The sequence below is a fragment of the Halichoerus grypus genome, chromosome X (assembly GCF_964656455.1).
Source record: "Halichoerus grypus chromosome X, mHalGry1.hap1.1, whole genome shotgun sequence".
NCBI lineage: Eukaryota > Metazoa > Chordata > Mammalia > Carnivora > Phocidae > Halichoerus > Halichoerus grypus.
The window spans coordinates 27,496,744-27,515,568 of record NC_135727.1 but is presented as its reverse complement, the minus strand read 5'-3'; the positions used below and the strand labels follow the sequence as shown (position 1 = coordinate 27,515,568).

Below are 18,825 nucleotides of genomic sequence, written 5' to 3'. Positions count from 1 at the left end.
TGAACCATTTTGCTACTGGTTTTCCACATCCCACGGCAGGGAATTCTGTGAAACTTAAATACGTGGAAATGGAAACTGTTCTTGTTGCTGCGACCTAATGCGGCTTATGTCCAAGGTTATGTCCTTTTCCCCCGTCAAATACCACATACGTGGAGCAATCTCAGGGCAGAGGGACGGTTGCCGGAACTGGTCCATTTCCTAGTGGACCGTGGAGCATTCCTTGCAGAAAGCCTGGCCAGCCTCCTGAAGGAAATGACCCATTGTTTCATAAGTGACAGACATTCCCACTTCTCTAGTTACCTGTCATTCACCCTAGAAGAGTGACTATTTGAGAGGTTGTTGTAGACATGAGGCTCACACATAGCCCCTCCCTGACCATGCACTTCAATTCCAATTGGCCTTCTTATTAAAGTAAACAAGTATAGTGCTGGTTCCTATAACAATAGAATCAGGACGTGGCCGTATCATCTCTCCATTTAATCCTCAGCTAGCTGAGCCACAGTGTTGCGTGTCAGCTCTGGCCATTATCTGCTCACTGTGTTACCATGTCAATACGATATCCAATTCACTGATGTGACAGTTTGGGTATTCCATCCAATGGCATTCAGCAGCAAAATGGTCACATTCCCTCTAAAAAGACTACAAAATGCTATTTTATTTTATTTTTTCCAAAGAAAGGCTCCGGGCCCTTGGTGTGTCCTACCTCCAGGTAGGGCTCAAGGCACCAACTTTTTTCTTTCCATTGTTCAGCAGCTCAGTTTTTGCTTTTTCATGTAGGCAGATAGTCAGATTTGCACAGTTCGACCTGAAAGTCACTGACCGGCTTCCTCAATTTTTCCCCCCCATTTTAAATAGAAAACAGAGAAGCATAGTATTTTTTTTTTAAATATTCACTACATTCCCTGGAGTAAAGCTAAAAATGAGCTGGATTTTTTTTTTTTTTTTTTAATCATCAGCCTCTTAGAAAAGCTTTCTGATTTGTATGGAGCCAATTCAGGACCCAGTGGGTCCTCCTGACAGTTTTCCTTAAATTCTCAGGAAGATGGAAGGGAGCTAATTCTTTGTGCTGGGCCCTTGTTCCAGCAGCGTGAAGACTTGCTGCCCTGAGGATGCGAGCTCAGCAACCAGTCCCCGAAGGGAGTAATCTCTCAGCCACCAGGGGAAAGGGGAGAGTTAATCCCTTTTAAACAAACCCTCGATAAGTAACTCCCCAGATAAGAATATCAGGAACCCCTAATATTCTCACCTGGTATCTTAAAGACAAGTTGTTGACAAGTTTGTCACAGGGAGAATGAGGGAGAAAGGGGCGTTGCGGGCCAGAGAGGGGAAAGAGTGCTTCAAGTTCCCAAATGAAAAGAGTGTTACATTTCTAGAGATTATGGCACAGCTCAACTCTGGCAAATGGCACTTTGCGGCCGGCAGAGGAATGAATTGGGCTTGTGTTTACACTTTTGCTCCCGTGGCCAAGCGCTGTTTTATTTAGTCATTGACACCATTTTGAGGTACCAAAGGAATTAAGGAGTCAAAGTAAATGAACAGCTAGGTGAGGACCACAACTGTCAACAGAAGCACAATCTACCATCTTGCGGGCCATTGTGAAACATCAGCCAGTTGCCAGAGTCGACTCATAACACTTACTTACATCAATGTTTAGTTATTCTGCAACTTAGAACTATCCTATATAGTTGTCATGTATTGTGATGTCCCATTGCTTGTGTTTTCCCAAGAACTAATCGCGTTGTTCATTTCTCTTAGGACAAGACCAGCGCTCTGAGCCTGAGCAATGTGGCAGGCGTTTTCTATATACTTGTCGGAGGTCTGGGGCTGGCCATGATGGTGGCCTTGATAGAATTCTGTTACAAATCACGGGCAGAGTCCAAACGCATGAAACTCACAAAGAACACCCAAAACTTTAAGCCTGCTCCTGCCACCAACACTCAAAATTACGCTACATACAGAGAAGGCTACAACGTGTATGGAACAGAGAGTGTTAAGATCTAGGGGTACGGTCAAGGTCTAGTAAACTAATCAGCCTTACCTTACTATATGTTAATCTCTCTCTCTTTTTCTCTCTCTCTCTCTCTTTGTTTTTTCACTTCAGTTTGTTGTTTCAAGTATTGTCTGTTCTTTGCAACCATTTGATTCTTTGAGAACAATGGTTGCACTTTCTTGTCAGGCAGTGCTGCTTTTCTAATAGCGCCGTCGTAATCGTACTGTGGTGTGTGACCCAAAAGGAGAAGAAATTCTCTAGAGCAGCGCTGTTCAATGGGAATGTTTGTGAACCACATATGTGAACCCCATGTATGATCTGAAGTGCTCTACTCACCACACTTTTTAAAAGTAACACAAGTGAAATTAATTTAATGCTACATTTTCTTTACCCTAACATATCCAAGATCTCATCTCAACATGTTCTCAATATCAAAAGTGAATGAGATAGTTTACATTATTTTCTTCATGCTACGTCTTAGAAATCTGGGGTGTATTTTATACTTCTGCTACATCTCAACTCATACTAGCCACCTGTCGAGTGTTCAGTGGTTGCATGTGGCTGCCATATTGGACAGTGCAGTTCTAGAGAAAGCAGCGGCCCTTGAACCGATGGTAGAGTGAGGAATAGGAGTGGGGCACTGACGTCTTGACAAATGCAGTGCTTCTGTAAGGGCACGGTGGTTCTCTTAAGCCTAAGCCTGAGACCATTTCTTTAATCTTTGAGTTCCTTTGTTGTCCCTTTCTTGGAACTGATATTCAGGTAAGTGTCTCCCAAAGAACAGTCTAGGCTCCCTGCTATTGGCTGCCCCAAATCCATATTTAGATGAACCTGACTAATGCCACCTTGACTCCTGCAGCTACAGCCAAACCCCCACCCCTACGCCAACCAGTAGCTCAGATGTGTTCAAAGGCAAGCTTAAAGTGGGCTAATCTGTCTGTTCTGGAAGTGTTTAAGAGAATATAGTCTTGTCACCTTCAAGTGCATCTGTCATCACTAACACACCTATCTGAAGGGGAACAGAACAATTAGCAACTTCACAGCCCCCGTTCTAGGTGGGAGGTGTTTTACCTCATGAGTCAACATCAATACGAATTCCTTGAATGCTCTCGAGTTTCTACAAATGCAGTATTTGCATTTTGATCTCCTTGTATTTCACATTGTGGAACGAAATTCGGCCCCCTTTTAAATAATACTTCATGCACATAAATCATGTGTCTTCACCATGGAAAGCATTATCTTGTTTGGTGAAGCTGCTGGTTGTTCTCTCCTACTGCAGACCACAACCCTCTGCTGCAACATGAACTAACCCACCCGCTGAGTGTTCCCATTGCATTGCTGAATGGACAATACATAGATCCATCTGTAATTAGCATTGTTTGCATGCAAGCGTTTCATGTTCCAGTGTGCTTACAATATTTTATTCTTGAGTAAGTTATATACGCCCATTACAATTCGGGGCACATGATTTGCTTTTTCAGAGAGTAGAACATGGGTGATTTCAGCTTACCTTAATTATTTCCCAAATTCCGAAATACTGGCATCCAAAGAAAGAATATATTTGAAATCGGCGTAACAGTTTTCCAAGTGCTCTCACATCTATTGCCTCGTTTGAGGCAATGGGTCACGAAGTGTTTTCCCTTTCAGGTAACTAAGACCCAGTCACGCCGAGTGACTTGCTCAAGGCAACACAACTAGGTAGTGGCCATTCTAGGACTAGGACCCAGTCCTCCTTCCTCCCATAGATGGATTCCCTTTGCTAAACCATTCAGCCTCTAACCACCCATGGCCTGGTGGCCTCCAGGAACCTTGAAATCCCAACGGGATCCCGTCAAATGGAAAGCAGATCCTAAGTCTGTGTCCCACTTGTTTACCAAAAAAGGCATGTGCGTCCCTTCTTACACATTGCACGTGAGGTTGTATAGTCAGTATCTCCTGCTTTCCCCAAAAAGAATCTTTCTGAGACAAGCATCAGGCCTTGGGGTCACACAGCCCCCAGACCCTCTTTATTATCAGCCATTCCATCCGGGAAGCTATAGTCTCTACTCCTCGACTACCACAGCCTCAGTCTCTTGTTAAAGCCCCAGAGCAGTGCTTCTTAAACGTCAGTGTACGTCGTGAATCACGTGGGGAACTTATGAAAATGCAGGTTCAGGTTGAGCAGGTCTGCGAGGCTACCTGAGAGTCTCCATTTCTCACAATCTCCCCGGCCATGTTGCTGCTGCTGGTCCAGGGAGTAGTAATATTCTAGAGAAAATGATCTCAGGGCATGTAACTTAAGGAAGGAAAGGAAAGAGGGAGGGAAGGACAGAGGGAAGGGCAGAGGGGGAAGGACAGAAAGAGGAAGAGAGAAAAAGAGAGGAAGGGAAAGAAAGAGAAAGCTGGGGTCGGCAAGCCTCTGGGCAGAATGTTGCAGTCCTCAAATGGAAACCCAGAAACGAGATTGCCACAACATCTGTCTCCCTGGCTTCCCTTTAGTCATCTTGGTTGATCCACTTTGTGAGGCAAAATGCAGGCTAAAAGAGGCAAAAATCACATTTTAATAGACATCAATGCCAATGTTGTTAGGGCCCAGTTAGCTAGCACCTTGGCAACCATCCTAGGATGAAAAGAAAAGCTGGGGAAAGCCTCAGCAAACAAATCTGTCCTCTGAGTCTATGTGAAGTCTCCACACAAGAAGGAAAAGCCTCAGAGGATGCCAGAAAAATCCTTCCATGTGTCAGTCCAAGAGGCACACAGCAAGCTGAGCAGGAAACAGAAACCTGTCTGCTGTTCTCAGCCAGTTTGGTCACGTAATGTTGGTTAAGTGAAGGGTGAGCCCTTTATCCATTCATCTTTTAATTCCCACGAAGTTCTGGAAGATCTCCTAATGACTTCTCATTTGTTACCTAGTTATTAAGCTTCCAGTTCTCTGAATTGGCCTAGATCTGTCACGGCCTATGCAGGGGCACAGAGATCAAGAGGCACCCTGAGATTTTACTTTTATTGCTAGTTATCAGAGCCCGCCTTAGGAGTTTGGGGTACCATTAATTCTTCAGGAAAACTGACTCCAGGGCAAATCACCTGCAAAAATATGATCCAGGTGAAACCTGGTTAATAAAGACCAACTCCTGGAAGGGTGGCCCCCAAGCATGCCTCGGCAGGTGACTGGCCGCCGAGTGTTCCAGATTCCCTGCACCCTAGAGTTGGCTCTGCTAATTGTCTTAAGAGACTCTTCCCAATTTCCCCATTGCCGTCAAGAGCTACTTCTAGCTTCTTTGGTTTCTTCAACAATATTTTTGAAATGCTTCTCATTTTCAAGACCTCAAGATGCCTGAAGTTAAGGGAAACGATTTCCATTTTCCCCCTAAGACGGTTCCGTTTTGTCTTCCCAGAAAATGTTAACTTTGTCCGTGTGGCCCATTTTCAAAATGATCAATTTTCCTTCTGCAGCCCATGCATAAACATTCTTGCTGGGGAAATTGTCGGCTCAGGAGAAAAACAAGGGTTCCCTTGGTATAGAGGGAAAGGATGGAGGAGAAGGGTATGAGCTTGAAGAGGAGGCAGGAAAGTGCCCTGCGGGCTTCAGAGTCAGGGGCAAATGAATGCCCTGCCCAAGTTAATCCCTCCTACGGTGGGGGCAGCATCAGCATTCCAATCAGGCCTCTAACATCCAAGCAAAGACCCCATGGATGCCAAGCCTGGGTACCACCGTTCTGACCTCTTTCTGGTATGTGCTGCCCCTTTAAAGCCCGTGTGCTATTTTCAGATTGGAATAACCAAGGCTGTAGGTATTAAGAGACACAAGCTGTCACTTTTCCAGCAATGAACGGCACATTTTCTTCTCACAGTCAAATGGATTTCAATTGAGCAAGCCACACAGAACACTGTTTATCCTCTGTCTTAGGTAAACAGTCCCCTGCCACAGGTTCTGCAATCAGAATACAGCCCACAGGTTAGTTGTTCTGCATATGTCTATATAAATGCTACCAAGACTTCCTAGTCTACCTGCATCCTAAGTGATCAATGCCTGGAGTTAGACTTCACGTGACATCCATATATTCCTTAGTACAAGGCACAGTAGAGAAGGAACCTAATTTAACCGATGGCAAAGCTTTTGCATCGGGAGAGAGAATTTAAACAGACTTGTTGCCTAAAGCCAGTCAAACTGGGTGCAGCCCCAGCGATGCCAGTTTGAGAAAACACTCATGGTTCTCGTCCAAGATAGACTGAGCCGTAAGAAACGTCGAAATCCCTAAGAGAAAGCCCATTCACATGGAAGTTACCCCCTTGCCTTTGCAGGTCCCGTCCCACTGGCGGCATGTGATGAGAGGAATCACCGAAAACGTGGCTGCTTCAAGGATCCTGAGCCAGATTTCACTCTCCTTGGTGTCGGGCGTGACACGAATATTGCTGATGGTGCAATGACCTTTCAATAGGAAAAACTGATGTTTTTTTCCTTCAGTGCCTTACGGAACACTCTGAGACTCACGACAATGCAAACCATCATTGAAATCTTTTTGCTTTGCTTGAAAAAAAAATTAAAATAAAACCAACAAAAAAAAATGGACATGCAAGATTCCAGTATGTGAAAAAAAAATCTTATTAAAAAAAGTCAATTCAACAAAAGCCATTCTTTGATACCACTGCTCAATATACAAACACCACGTTCTTTAATACACACACGCACGCACACACGCACACGCGCACAGCACACACACACACACACACACAAAAAAAATCTTTAATTCCAGTTCAGCAAATAGGCCCATCTCAGCTAAAATAATTAATTCCTCCTGATTAAAAAAAAAATCTCTGACTCCCTGTGTTTGGGAAGACAGACTGGCATTTCTTCTAGGATCTGCTGACCAGATGTTTTTGGTAGTTCCTGTTGGTAGTGATGTTGTGTGCACCCTCTTTCCTTTCAACGTTGCTGAAATGTGTGTATCTTTAGAATGTAAATGCGACACATAAGAAAATTCAAACACTTTGGAAAAGGGACTAAGCCTTGACTTCTCTGTGTTCTTGAAATGGTTTTGTGAAAATGCTTTGATAACTTCCCACTCGGTGAAGGGATTAACAGAGCTTTCGAAATTGACTTTTGTGTGTAGCAAGGGACGGGGCACTATCAGGCAAACCTCTCGGTGCTTTCCTAAAACGGATCCCGGGGCTCTCCAAGAAGCCTGGAATTGCAGCTCACAGATCTGTTTTTCTTGCTTCAGTGTGCATTTTAAGTCAATACAGCTGAGTATTTAGCATTGAGGTGAGGGAAATGCTGCCTACACTCCCAAATGTGTTTAGAGTATCTTTCTCAGAAACAACACTGTGTTTAGCTCTGCTTTCTCCGCTAAGTATGCCTTTCAAGTGTACACCCCGGAGACAGGACCGCGTCGCAAGGCGGGCCAGTGGGTTCAGACCACAGTTCTCAGTCCGACTTTTACTCTTGCTAGGTCTGTCTTCCCAGCTGTTGCCTGTTACTGCCCGTGGCTCTCCATCAGACTGCATGTGTCCTTTTCTAGTTTGCAAAGACTAAAACGCATTCCCAAACCTACTGCTAAACCCAGGGCCTCAGCATCGCTCCTAGGTCCTTGCTCGGAGCCGTCTCTCCACTGGCTCTCTCAGAAGAACGCTCCACTGCTCCACGGGCTATCAAGTAACTAATTGCGCACCTGCCGTTGGCATTATCAGAACAGTCAGAGGAAATAGTCTCCGCTCACTAATTACCTCCTATATAATGACGTATGCTTCCTGTAGTTCAGTAGTTCGCTCTCATCAGTGACATGCATTGGGAAGTTTCCAGACTGTAAAAACTAGGAGCTCGAATTCATTTCCCAAGTGTGACCTTTAGATGCTTAGCCGACTCGCTGCCCATTTGCTCTTGTCTTCAGAAAAGGAAGGAAGAAGTCTCGTTCCAATGAAACGTTTCCAGAAAAGTGTAATATAAACTTTCATTCCAAAAATTGTGTCATCAGCGAATAACTCACCTGTCAAATTTTAAATGGTATTGAACAAACAAAAAGAAAGCTGTTGTGTTTTTGTTCTGTTTTGTTTTCATGAACCTGTGACTTTCAACTTCTGAATGCTATGATGTCCAGAGCAGGAAGCTGACGCCGTGCAAATGTGAAGTTGTATAAAACGAATCAACCAACCTACACACAAATGTTTTCAGAGGCACTGTATAAAGAGAAATGTATGTTTATTGACTCAAACCAGTTTTTCAGAGGAAACTTCACTGGGAATGAAGAGGCGGGTAAATTGGTTTGTTATTTTTTAAAAACTTGCATGTTTAAAAAAAAACATTGATTGCTTCAAATCTCTGCTACTAACTTCAAGCTATGGGAGTTTGGCGGTAGTCACTTGAGGATTTTTTTTCCGATTCTTTTCTTTTCGTTGTTAAAGCTGTACTTCAGTGAACAGAAAAATTGCCAAGCAAACTAATGGCTGTAAAAGCGTAAATTGCATGTGTGGGCATAAATTACGGAGCCTCATTGCCATGAGGTATTGTACAAAGTTTTAATACATTTTGTAAATAAAATTGTAAAGAAAGCATTCATGTCTGTGCTTTGACTGTTTAAAATTTACTCGGATGCAGGTGCTAAGACGTTATTGTTCACTAATTTACTTCCCACCGGAAGTTTTGCCAACGATGTCACAGTCACCTTGCCGGTGATTCTCCTAAAGGATGACGCCACCCCTGCCCGACACTCAACTGCAGCCACACATAGTCAGGCTCAGAGCCCTTGACCTAAATAGCAGTGTGCCACCCAGACCTTAGGTTGGGATTGTGGGGATCACCTAGAGCGAGATGGTGTCTAAAAGCAGCAAGAAGCAGGATTTCATTGATAGGGAAAGTTTGACCTCAGGGCCTTCCATTCCCATTCTTTGTCTCCTCCACCTTTTGGGACCCTCTCCTCAGAGGCTTTGACCCTAACCTTGGCCTCGCATCCTCCCTTCTCCAGATCTGACCTCCCAGCAAAGTGCCCAAACTAAGGATTGATGTTCTTCAATAACATTTCCAATTGCTTGCCCACATCATCACAAAGTATGTGTCCTGGTGCTCTTAGGTAACTGGCTACGTTTTGTACCGCTGTCCGAATTCCTGAGAGTAACTTCACGTTCCATTGGAAAAGAACCTTCATTCCACCCAGGGTCACTGATCTAGAGTGCAGAGAGAAGTAATGAACTCAGGACTGTACTGATTTTACAACAGTTCTGCGAGAGAAATGAAAGGCCGTAGATCTAGTCTGATTTGTAGATTCTGAATATGGAATACAGTTATTTTTAAAAAGATTTTATTTATTTATTTGACAGAGCGAGACACAGCAAGAGAGGGAACACAAGCAGGGGGAGTAGAAGAGGGAGAAGCAGGCCTCCCTGCAGGGAGCCCGATGTGGGGCTCGATCCCAGGACCCCGGGATCATGACCTGAGCCGAAGGCAGACGCTTAACGACTGAGCCACCCAGGCGCCCCTGGAATACAGTTTTATCCAATACATACGGCAAGTGTTTACGAATAGACCAGTTTTATATTCTGATCCCCATAGAAAACAGGGGATAATGATAGGAGGGAAGGAAGGGATCATTTGCTGCTGAGCCAGGAAAGAAGAAAAGGGCAGCTGAGATGCTAGAGTGAGAAAGGAAGGAACCTATCGGGGGTCGTGGAGTTTGGAACAGGGAGCACGAGGCCTTGGAGACAAAAAACTCAGAGTGGGAAAGGAAAGCTCTCAGAAGATTCTCAAGTGTAGGCTGATGTAAACACACTGAGGTTAATTTGGTCGGGAGGCCTCCCATCTTCACGGTCCTCGGAAATGGCAACGGGCTGGCCAACCATCGTGCTTTATGACCCTTCAGCTGCTTTCCTTGTCTTCGGTTAGGACACCCACAGCAGTCTCACCAGCAGAGAACTGAGTCCCTAGGGAGCAGATTCAGGGACCAGATTGGAGTAGTGGTTCCCTGGGGGGGGCTGATAAAAATCAGTTCAAGTACCAAATGATGACCCCCCGGATCTTTCGAAATAATAGATTTCTATTTTAACGGGAACTTTCAATTGCTTACCCCGAAGGAAAAGCCACTCTTAGGTGCTATGGCAGAGGATGATAGAGCGCAATTTGGGTTCAGGTGGGGTTTGGGCTTTTGTTTGGTTTTTTTTTTTTCTCCTTGGTGGGAGGGAGAAGCGAAAGGAATACGAGTAGTCTTTCTCAAATCAGACTGCAGGTAGCTGTATCTCTTGCTTACACATCAGGTCAGACTTGCCAACCAGGTCTGCAAAAAATTCTTGAGCTTTAAATCCTACATGCCCCCCCACCTCCGCACCAAAGGAAAATGCCCCTTGGTCCTTGCATTGGTTTCCTTGCCTGTCAAGATTCATATCCAATCACATCATAAAATCTTCCAATGGGAAGGGCAAATATACTCAAGGAAACCTTGGTAGGCTCAGGCAAGAACTGTAAATCATCTGCCTAATATTGGGTGGGGAGAGAGGGTTGACTGTGACTTGGGGAGATGAACCTAGAGGAGGAGTACACATTGAGAAGCAAGAAGCAGAACCATTATTCCTCAGAATGCAGAGTCCTGCAGGACGCCTGGGTGGCTCATTCAGTGAAGCGTCTGCCTTCGGCTCAGGTCATGATCTCAGGGTCCTGGGATCGAGCCCCTTCTCGGGCTCCCTGCTCAGCGGGGAGTCTGCTTCTCCCTCTGTCGCTCACCCCACTCATGCTCTCATGCTCTCTCTGCCATTATAGGGTGAAAGCAGCCACAGACAATATGGAAATAAATAAATAAATAAATAAAATCTTTAAAAAAATGCAGACTCCAGGAAGCAGAAGATAGAGTAACATGCTGTCTCAGAAGGGCACGAGCCAGTTATATCACCAAAACCTCCTATCAGTCAGAGCCAGCTAGTCAGCTGCTCCGGGCCCTACCCCTCCCCTCTTATCCTCACCCCGTTGGACTGGGCTTTGGGGCACCAGTTTATTACCAGATCAGTTGGCAGAGAGGACACTCAGCAGCAATATATCTGCATTCAGTTGTGGGCACACACAGAACTTGGCCTCCCAACAGGAAACCTCTTTTGAATCTGGGGCCACTGGAGAGACTGGCGGTTTCAACCCTATCACTCTGGACTTGGAAGAGAGTGAAGAGCGGCATGGAGAATTAATGAAACTTGCCTCTAGAACTGAAAGCCAAAGAATGAGGTGCTAGGAGACGTCCCGCACATCTAAGACTAGGAGTCGTAGACAAGACATTCATATTCAGTGAAGACACAAGGCACACTTTTGGGCTTTCTCAAAAGGCTTCCTGGGAGGCCTTTTGTCACTGTTGTCAGGAGAGGATGGAGGGAGGTATTATGGAGGGTCTGTCATTGTCCCAAAACTACCACCACTTCCTTAGCATCCTCAAAACCGAGGGTTCACAAACTCATTTGAACAGGCAAGGTGCCCAAGCTCTTTGACAGGCATTGTCCTTGTAACGTCACAGGTGATGCAGGAGCAAACTTGGCTCCTGCCCTCAGGGGGCCTGCAGGCTTGGTGGCAAGGTAGACAATGAATCTACATGAATTCATGCCCAGCGCTTAGCTCAGAGAAAGAACTATAAGGAGCCCAACATGAAGACTTTCCTCCTGCCTCTTCCTTCAGATGTGTGCTTCTTAATACAGTCAGGTGGAACTTTTGTGCCTCCAAAGCTGTGAGCCTCTTCAACTGAAGGGTCACACCTGGCCCTTGTAGGCCCCTAGCTGCTGAAAACCTCAGAATGATCACTTTCCTGCCACCCTCAAAGCAGGAGATATTTGCTTATTTATTGACTCACAATGCCCTTGTTATAAAAGTATAAAAGAACTAAGGTGCCTGGGTGGCTCAATCGGTTAAGAATCCGACTCTTGATTTTGGCTCAGGTCATGATCTCAGGGTCTTGAAATCCGAGGCCCGCCTTGGAGTCCACACTCAGCACAGAGTCTACTTAAGATTCTCTCCCTCTCCCTCGGCCCCTCTCCCCACTCGCACACACACTCTCTCTCTCTCCCTTGCTCACTCTCAAAAAATAAAAAAAATAATAAATAAAAAGTAAATACAAGTATAAAAGAAGCTGCAATGTCAGCCTAAGAAATAATCCTCTCCCTGTGCAGCAGATTTGGCAAAATTGGCCTTTCAGTGGTTTCACCGAGTTTCAATTCTGTAGCAAAATGGCTGATTTAAATTCTTCCTAATAAATATTCACGAAGCCTGCACAAGTCAAAGCTCTGGCAACAGCTCGCAAGAACCTTGAATGTAGGCTGATGGAGGAAACAGTTTTACAAATATTTCCAAACAACATTGCCATCTTCCCCCATGAGAGTGCTAATTTTCTTGAAAGACTGGAAACCCACTCTCAACCTGGTAATGACTTTTAAGGCCTACATTTTCCCCACTTACAATAGAGCTTTGGAAAAGCTTGTTACTCCCTATCTCTTATTCCTCAATAATTGTACTATGGCTTCTACCCACCACTCCAGAAGAACTGCTCTTGACAAGGTCATCAGTAAACTGCAAATCCTACTTTATAGCAACAGATGGCAAACTTTGGCCCACAGGCTAAATGTGGCCCACTGCCTGTTTTTGTTAATAAAGTTTTATTGAGGGGCACCTGGGTGGCTCAGTCGTTAAGCGTCTGCCTTCGGCTCAGGTCATGATCCCAGGGTCCTGGGATCGAGCCCTGCATCGGGCTCCCTGCTCTGCAGGAAGCCTGCTTCTCCCTCTCCCACTCCCCCTGCTTGTGTTCCCTCTCTTGCTGTGTCTCTCTCTGTCAAATAAATAAATAAAATCTTAAAAAATAAATAAATAAATAAAGTTTTATTGAAACACAGCCATCCCATTCATTTACATATTACCTGTGGCTGCTTTCACCCTACAATGGCAGAATTGAGTACTTGCAACAGTATTGCCCACAAAGTCTAACATATTTACTAACTTGCTCTTTACATAAAAAGCTTGCTAAACCCTACTTTGCCCTACTTGATAGTCATTATCTTATTTGGCCTCTTTCCAGAATTTGATGCTATTAACCTGTCCCACCTTGAAAATCTCTATTCCTTTGACTTCTGTAACAGCACTCTCTCCCGGTCTTCCTCCTACCCTGTTGCTGCTAATTTCTCTCCTGCTTCCTGGTCTCCTTTTCTATCTCTTAATGTCAGTGTTCTCCTGAGTTCCACCATGTTTCTTCCTCTCTTCTCCCTTTGCACACTCTCTCTGGGTATCTATCTGGGAAACTATCCCATAGTTTCCATTTCCACCTGTATTATGCTGTCTCTCAAGTCCCCATTTCCATCTCAAAACTTTCTCCTGCGCATCAACCCAGCATATCCCAATGTCTATACCTCCTCACTTGGACTATCCCATAAGCACATCAAACTCAGCATGTCCAACACAGAAACTATTATCTCTGCTCTTACCCTTATCCCATGGCTAAACCAGACTTCCCTCTAAGAGTCTCCATCCTGACTTAAAACCCCATTGATAAAGAGTAAAGTAAAATATAGGAATAAATCTAATAAACTTTAAAACTGGTAGATGTGACGATCTGAGAAAAATGGGCTTGCACTCAGAAGCAGAATTCACAGTACAATGACAATAAAAAAACAAATGGGTCAGTTTAACATCAACCTGTAGAGCTATAAGATGCAGTGAAAAGTAAGTGTATGATTCTTCTCATCTTTTGGATCTCAGAATTATAATATGATTTGCACTCACATGGAAGAAAATCAACTAGAGTTGTCACCAGTGAAGGAATGTGCAGATTCCAGACAAGCTACACAAATCACCTTTGGAAACATAATATAAAAAGATGGTTCTCATAACGCTCGGGGAGATATGAGGAAGAGCCTGCATGGAACCAAAGAAAGAACAAGGAAAGAATGGATAGGGGGTTTGCATCCAGTTTATATAAAGCCAAGCATGTGTATTTGTGTAAGCGTTCTGAATAATCTAAGCAGCCCACTCTTTAGCTCTCCTTCCTTACTCTTGCCACTGCCGCAGAGGGTTGGGCCATGCAGAGAGGACAGTAGGACAGGGTGTTAATCACCACCATAAACCCAGACACCCAATCCAGAAACTGAATCCTGGTTATCAACCTTGTGAGCTCCTTACCTCATTTTTACCCTTAGTCAAGTCTTAACTCTGAAATCTGAAAACTCCTTCTGTGAATCCCTATCTTAGTTTGAGCTTGTAACACTTTCCATATGACCTAATTCAATAGCCTCAACTGTTCCTCTTGTTTCTAGTTTTTGTTCCCCCAATTCACCCTCCACACTGCAGCCAGAATGATTCTTTGGATCTCGTCACTCTTCATTGCCCTGTGGCATAAGGGTAAATCCCTTAGTGTTGTGAGATAGAGCCCCATGTCGAGCTCCACGCTGGGTGTGCAGTCTGCTTGAGATTCTCTCTCTCCCTCTCCCTCTTCCCCTCCCACTGTGCACTCTCTCTCTCAAATGAATAAACAAAATCTCTTTTAAAAAAAGAGTGAATCCCTTAGTTTACCATAAAAGGCCTTTCATAACCTGCCTCTTGCCCATTTCTTCAGCTTCGTTGTTCACCACCCCTTCACCTCCATTCTCTACTCCACTAAGACCTTGTCATATTCAACTACAGAAAATTCCTGGCTCTGCCATGTCTTCCTGACATGTCTTTTCATGCTTCCGTGGTTTTGCATATGCTTCTCCACCTACCTGGAATTCCCTTCCCCTCACCTTTATGCCTGACTAACTCATAGTTTGTAAGACCAAATTGGCAACATTTCCTCTGGGAAACCTTCCTGACTGTCCTCTCCCCCCCCAGGATGGGGTTAGAGACTCTTTCTCTCTATTCCATCCTGGTAGTGCTTGCCTTTTTCATAGCACTATAATGTTATATCATCTTCCCTACTAGATCATTGGCCGAGACCATGGGCAGAGTCTCTCTTAGTCATTTCCACAAATGAAACAGAATTGTAAATGTTTGATGAACAAATGAATGAAATGGGGGGGTGGAAAAATAACCCAGAGGCATAACTTAGGAAGCAGTGTTGAGGACAGAGAAGAGGTGCCACCTTATACTGTACAAAATGAAAATGAAAAAACTCACAAACTTTGTGTCCAAAGAAGTCTACCTTCCACATAATTAGTCATAAAAGGCAGTTTTCCACAGCCCGCCATCCTCTCAATGTCTCTCTTCTCCCAAAAGAAGCCCCACCTCATCACCAACTATCCAGGCAGCCAAACCCTCAACTTCCTCTGGATGGGGAGTATCTCCTGCACTAGGCACCATCACCACCCCTACGGGTGCCCTCCCTGGCCAATGCCCCAAGCTGCTACACTCTATCAAGGTCATGCATTCAGTCATGGGACACTCAGATGTGCAAATGTAATCTCCTTTGTGAGACTCACCCACTGGATGGATAGTGGGAGGGCCACATAAATTTTAGTCAGAACAGATAAATTTAGTTCATATATAGTGGTATTAGGCTCAGTCCACGTGGGAGACATAGTTGTGCACCCCTCATACTCCTCTTTAAGAAATGACTTACTGCCCAGCTGCAAGCAGTGTAGGCACCTGACAGCCTCCAGCTGTTAGCATCTCCAGACTCCACCTCAGGTTTTGAACAGAGATCCCACTCTTGTTGGGGCATCCTGCAGCCAGTGACTGAGCAAGATGGTTATAAAATCACACTCTCTCGGGGTAACCGCCAGCTAATGACTAAGCAAAGCAGTGGAACCTAACCATGTCCACACAATACAGGACTTCTATAATGAGCAATCTTGGCTTCAGAAAGCCCCCTTGGGCTGGCAGAGACTTTATCAGGTCCACACCACAGTCTGATGGCCCCCCTGCTCAATTTTTGCTTCTTTGTCCTTATTCCTTCACAGGTGTTACTCCCTAATTAACTTTTGCATTCCTAACCCATCAACACCTGCTTCTCTGAGAGTCTGACCCATGAGATTTGGTACCAGAAGTGGTCCCAAGAAAGCAGGCCGTAGATGGGGTTTGGGGACTGGATCCCTCACCACTACGGTAGTAATGAGGACCCTATTCCCAGTGGGAAGTTGTGCACAGACAACCCCTGGCATGAGGGGGCGGTCCAATTGTTAAAGCTTTCACCTGTGGTGTTTTGGAAGAAGGGGCCAGTGGAAAAGAGGCACTAGCTGGTGGAATGACTCAAGCATTTGAAATGTATGGGAGAATTATAAATATAAAGAAAATGGGATCCGATGCTTGCTGAATAGTTACATTGATGCACTAAAAACAGATAAGAAAAAGCTGAGTGCAAAGAACAAAAACTAAATGTGAGGGGCACATGGGTGGTTCAGTCAGTTGATTTCGACTCAGGTAATGATCTTGGGGTCCTGGGATCAAGCCCCTATCAGGCTCCACACTAAGTGGGGAGTCTGCTTGAGGACTCTCTCCCTCTGCCCCTCCCCCCTTCTCTCTCTCTCTTTCTCTTTCTCAAATAAATAAATAAATCTTTTGTAAACACTAAATGTGAGAACCCAACAGTCTCTTTATTTTTTTTATTATGTTCAATTAGCCACTGTATAGTACAGTCTCTTTAGCTTACACATACTCTCATTTCATGCAATGGTGAGCATAAAAAGGTGAAGATCAAACCCAGGATTTGACCATTAGAGTAGCTGAATTACAAGGATAGTTGAATGCTCAACTGGCATTGGCAGGTATGTTATGCCAAAGTCAGGGTCCTTGGTTGGGAAAACCCAGCACCCTGACACACGGGGTGGGGACATCTAAGTGAATGCTCCTGAAGGTTTTGACTCCCCAGTCTTCTCTGAAACTTCTGAGCCCACGCCTCCCAAATAAGAGCTAGTACTTCCTCTGTATGAGGAGACAATACAGAGGTTTTTCCCGCACAAAACAACAGGACTGTGAGCAGCCCAACCCTCCCCCAAACAAGCTAAACCTGACAGGGGAGGAAAGGGACTATACCCCGAAGGAACTGGAAGATCTAGCCAGCATGCGCTGGCAGGAGTCAAGGGAGTACCGGCGGGACTAGATTCTGCAGGTGCTTAATTGAGAAGTGCTTTAAGTTAAGACTGGATAAGGGAGAGTTTGTGGGTTTGGAGGCACTTTCTTGGGATACAGGACTTAACACCCTAGCAGGGCTCCCAGAGGTTGGGGTAAACTTGCTGTTTATCAGTGGCTCCTCTACAAGCCTAGAGAAAAACAATGACCCACACTGGGTGGCATTGAAATTCCTGAATTATTGTGGCAGATAGCAGAGGAAGGACTTAAAAGGCTGAGGGAAGTGGACATACTGGAGTGGATATATCATATGAAGCCAGAGGACCCACTGGAGGACTATGTTCCACGTGAGGGCTAAGGGAACACAGCATTCACCAAGACCATGAGGAATGCTGGCAAGCGGGACAGCAGCATCACCAAGAAGTTCAGTGGTGGCTCTCCCTGCAGGCCAGGGCAGATGATAATAGAGGTTGTCCCTGAATTTGTTGAAAGAAATGGAAATGATAAGCAATCCTCTCTACCTGCCAGCAATAGAGTCCAGGTGATAGTGTTGAGCCACCAGCAGCCAGGGGTTTGTAATTATTGGAACAGCAGACAAGACTAGAGTGGCAACCAAGCGGGCCTGATCTATAGAGAGTTAAAGAGATGATTAACAAAACAAAGCATCCCTAGATGCAAGTAGATAGGCAAACAGGGTATTGCTTAACATATATGATAAACTAAAAAGAGTCAGAATACATAATCCAAAATTTGAGGTCAGTCTTCCCAATTAAAAAAAAAAAATCATGATTTCTAGTCAAGTTTCCAGATCTAAGCTAATTTTCAGGTCCAGAACCCACTGACAGGAGATATGGCACCCAGGGGCAGAATCCTGCAACACCATTCCTTCCCCCAGTCCTCACCAAAGGGACCCACAGTCATTTACTTGGGTAAGTTTACTGTATATGCTGTACATTTACTGTATGCTGTGGAAAGAAATACCCAGACATTTCAAGGACTGTTAGACCGAGGGTCTGAGTCGACATTGACACTTGGAGACACAAGACATCATCATGTCCCCTTGTTAGAGTGGAGTCACTGGGGGTCAGGTAATAAATGGAGTCCTGGTCAAAGCCTCACAGTGGATCCACTGGGTCTGCCGACTCACCTGATGGTCATTTTCATGATACCTGAATATGTAGTTGGGATTGACATATTTGACAGTTGGAGTAATCCCTCCATTGAGTCCTTGGCTAGAGTGGAGAAAGCCAAATAGAAGTTTCTGAAGCTGCCTCCCTCTCCCCAGTAACTAAATAAGATAGTACATCAAAAGTCATATCACATCTTGAGGGGGATGGTGGAAATCACTGTCACTTGTAAAGATTTAAACAACACAAGGGTGGCAGTTCCTATAATATCCTGCTTAATTACAAAACTGAATCCCTTAATTAACTAGATGGATCCTGGAGAATGACTATAGACTACCTCAAACTCAACCAAGACATAGCCCCCTGGCTTCAGGTACATGACATGCAGCTAGCTATCAATCTGGTCAATGCCTTCTTTCCTATATCAATCAGGAAAGAGGACAGAAAACAGGGAGCATTCATATGAAAAAGAAAACAAATACATGTGCAATTTTGCCTCAGGGCTATGTTAATCCTCATACCCTCTGTAATAATGGAGTCCAGAGAGATATGGGCCATTTGGACATCCCGCAGGACATGATCACATTGATCTCTTACATCGATCGACATCATCACGTTGATCCAGAAGAATAAGCCTCAGGTGACCAGCATGAGGATGGCCTTGGTAAGATACATGCTCCAGAGGGTGAGGAAAAAAATGCTTTAAAGATTTAGGGCCCTAATAATTCAGTACAGTGATGAGGAGGTCT

The 18,825-nt window shown here is 44.8% G+C and overlaps 1 protein-coding gene across 6 annotated transcripts in view; it reads left to right on the top strand.

Annotated features, from left to right (window-relative positions):
- Positions 1 to 8,518, top strand: part of GRIA3 (glutamate ionotropic receptor AMPA type subunit 3) — a 275,580-nt gene extending 267,062 nt beyond the window's left edge. For 4 of the 6 annotated variants that reach the window (XM_078064947.1, XM_078064946.1, XM_078064945.1 and 1 more), the window contains 2 exons: positions 1,756 to 2,003; positions 6,272 to 8,518. In XM_078064947.1, the coding sequence (XP_077921073.1) occupies positions 1,756 to 2,001 (246 nt within the window). In that variant the 3' untranslated portion in view covers positions 2,002 to 2,003; positions 6,272 to 8,518. Of the gene's footprint in view, positions 1 to 1,755; positions 2,015 to 6,271 lie in introns of those variants that run through there. The other 2 variants (XM_078064944.1, XR_013444731.1) reach the window with 2 other exon arrangements.
- The last annotated feature ends 10,307 nt before the right edge of the window (positions 8,519 to 18,825 follow it).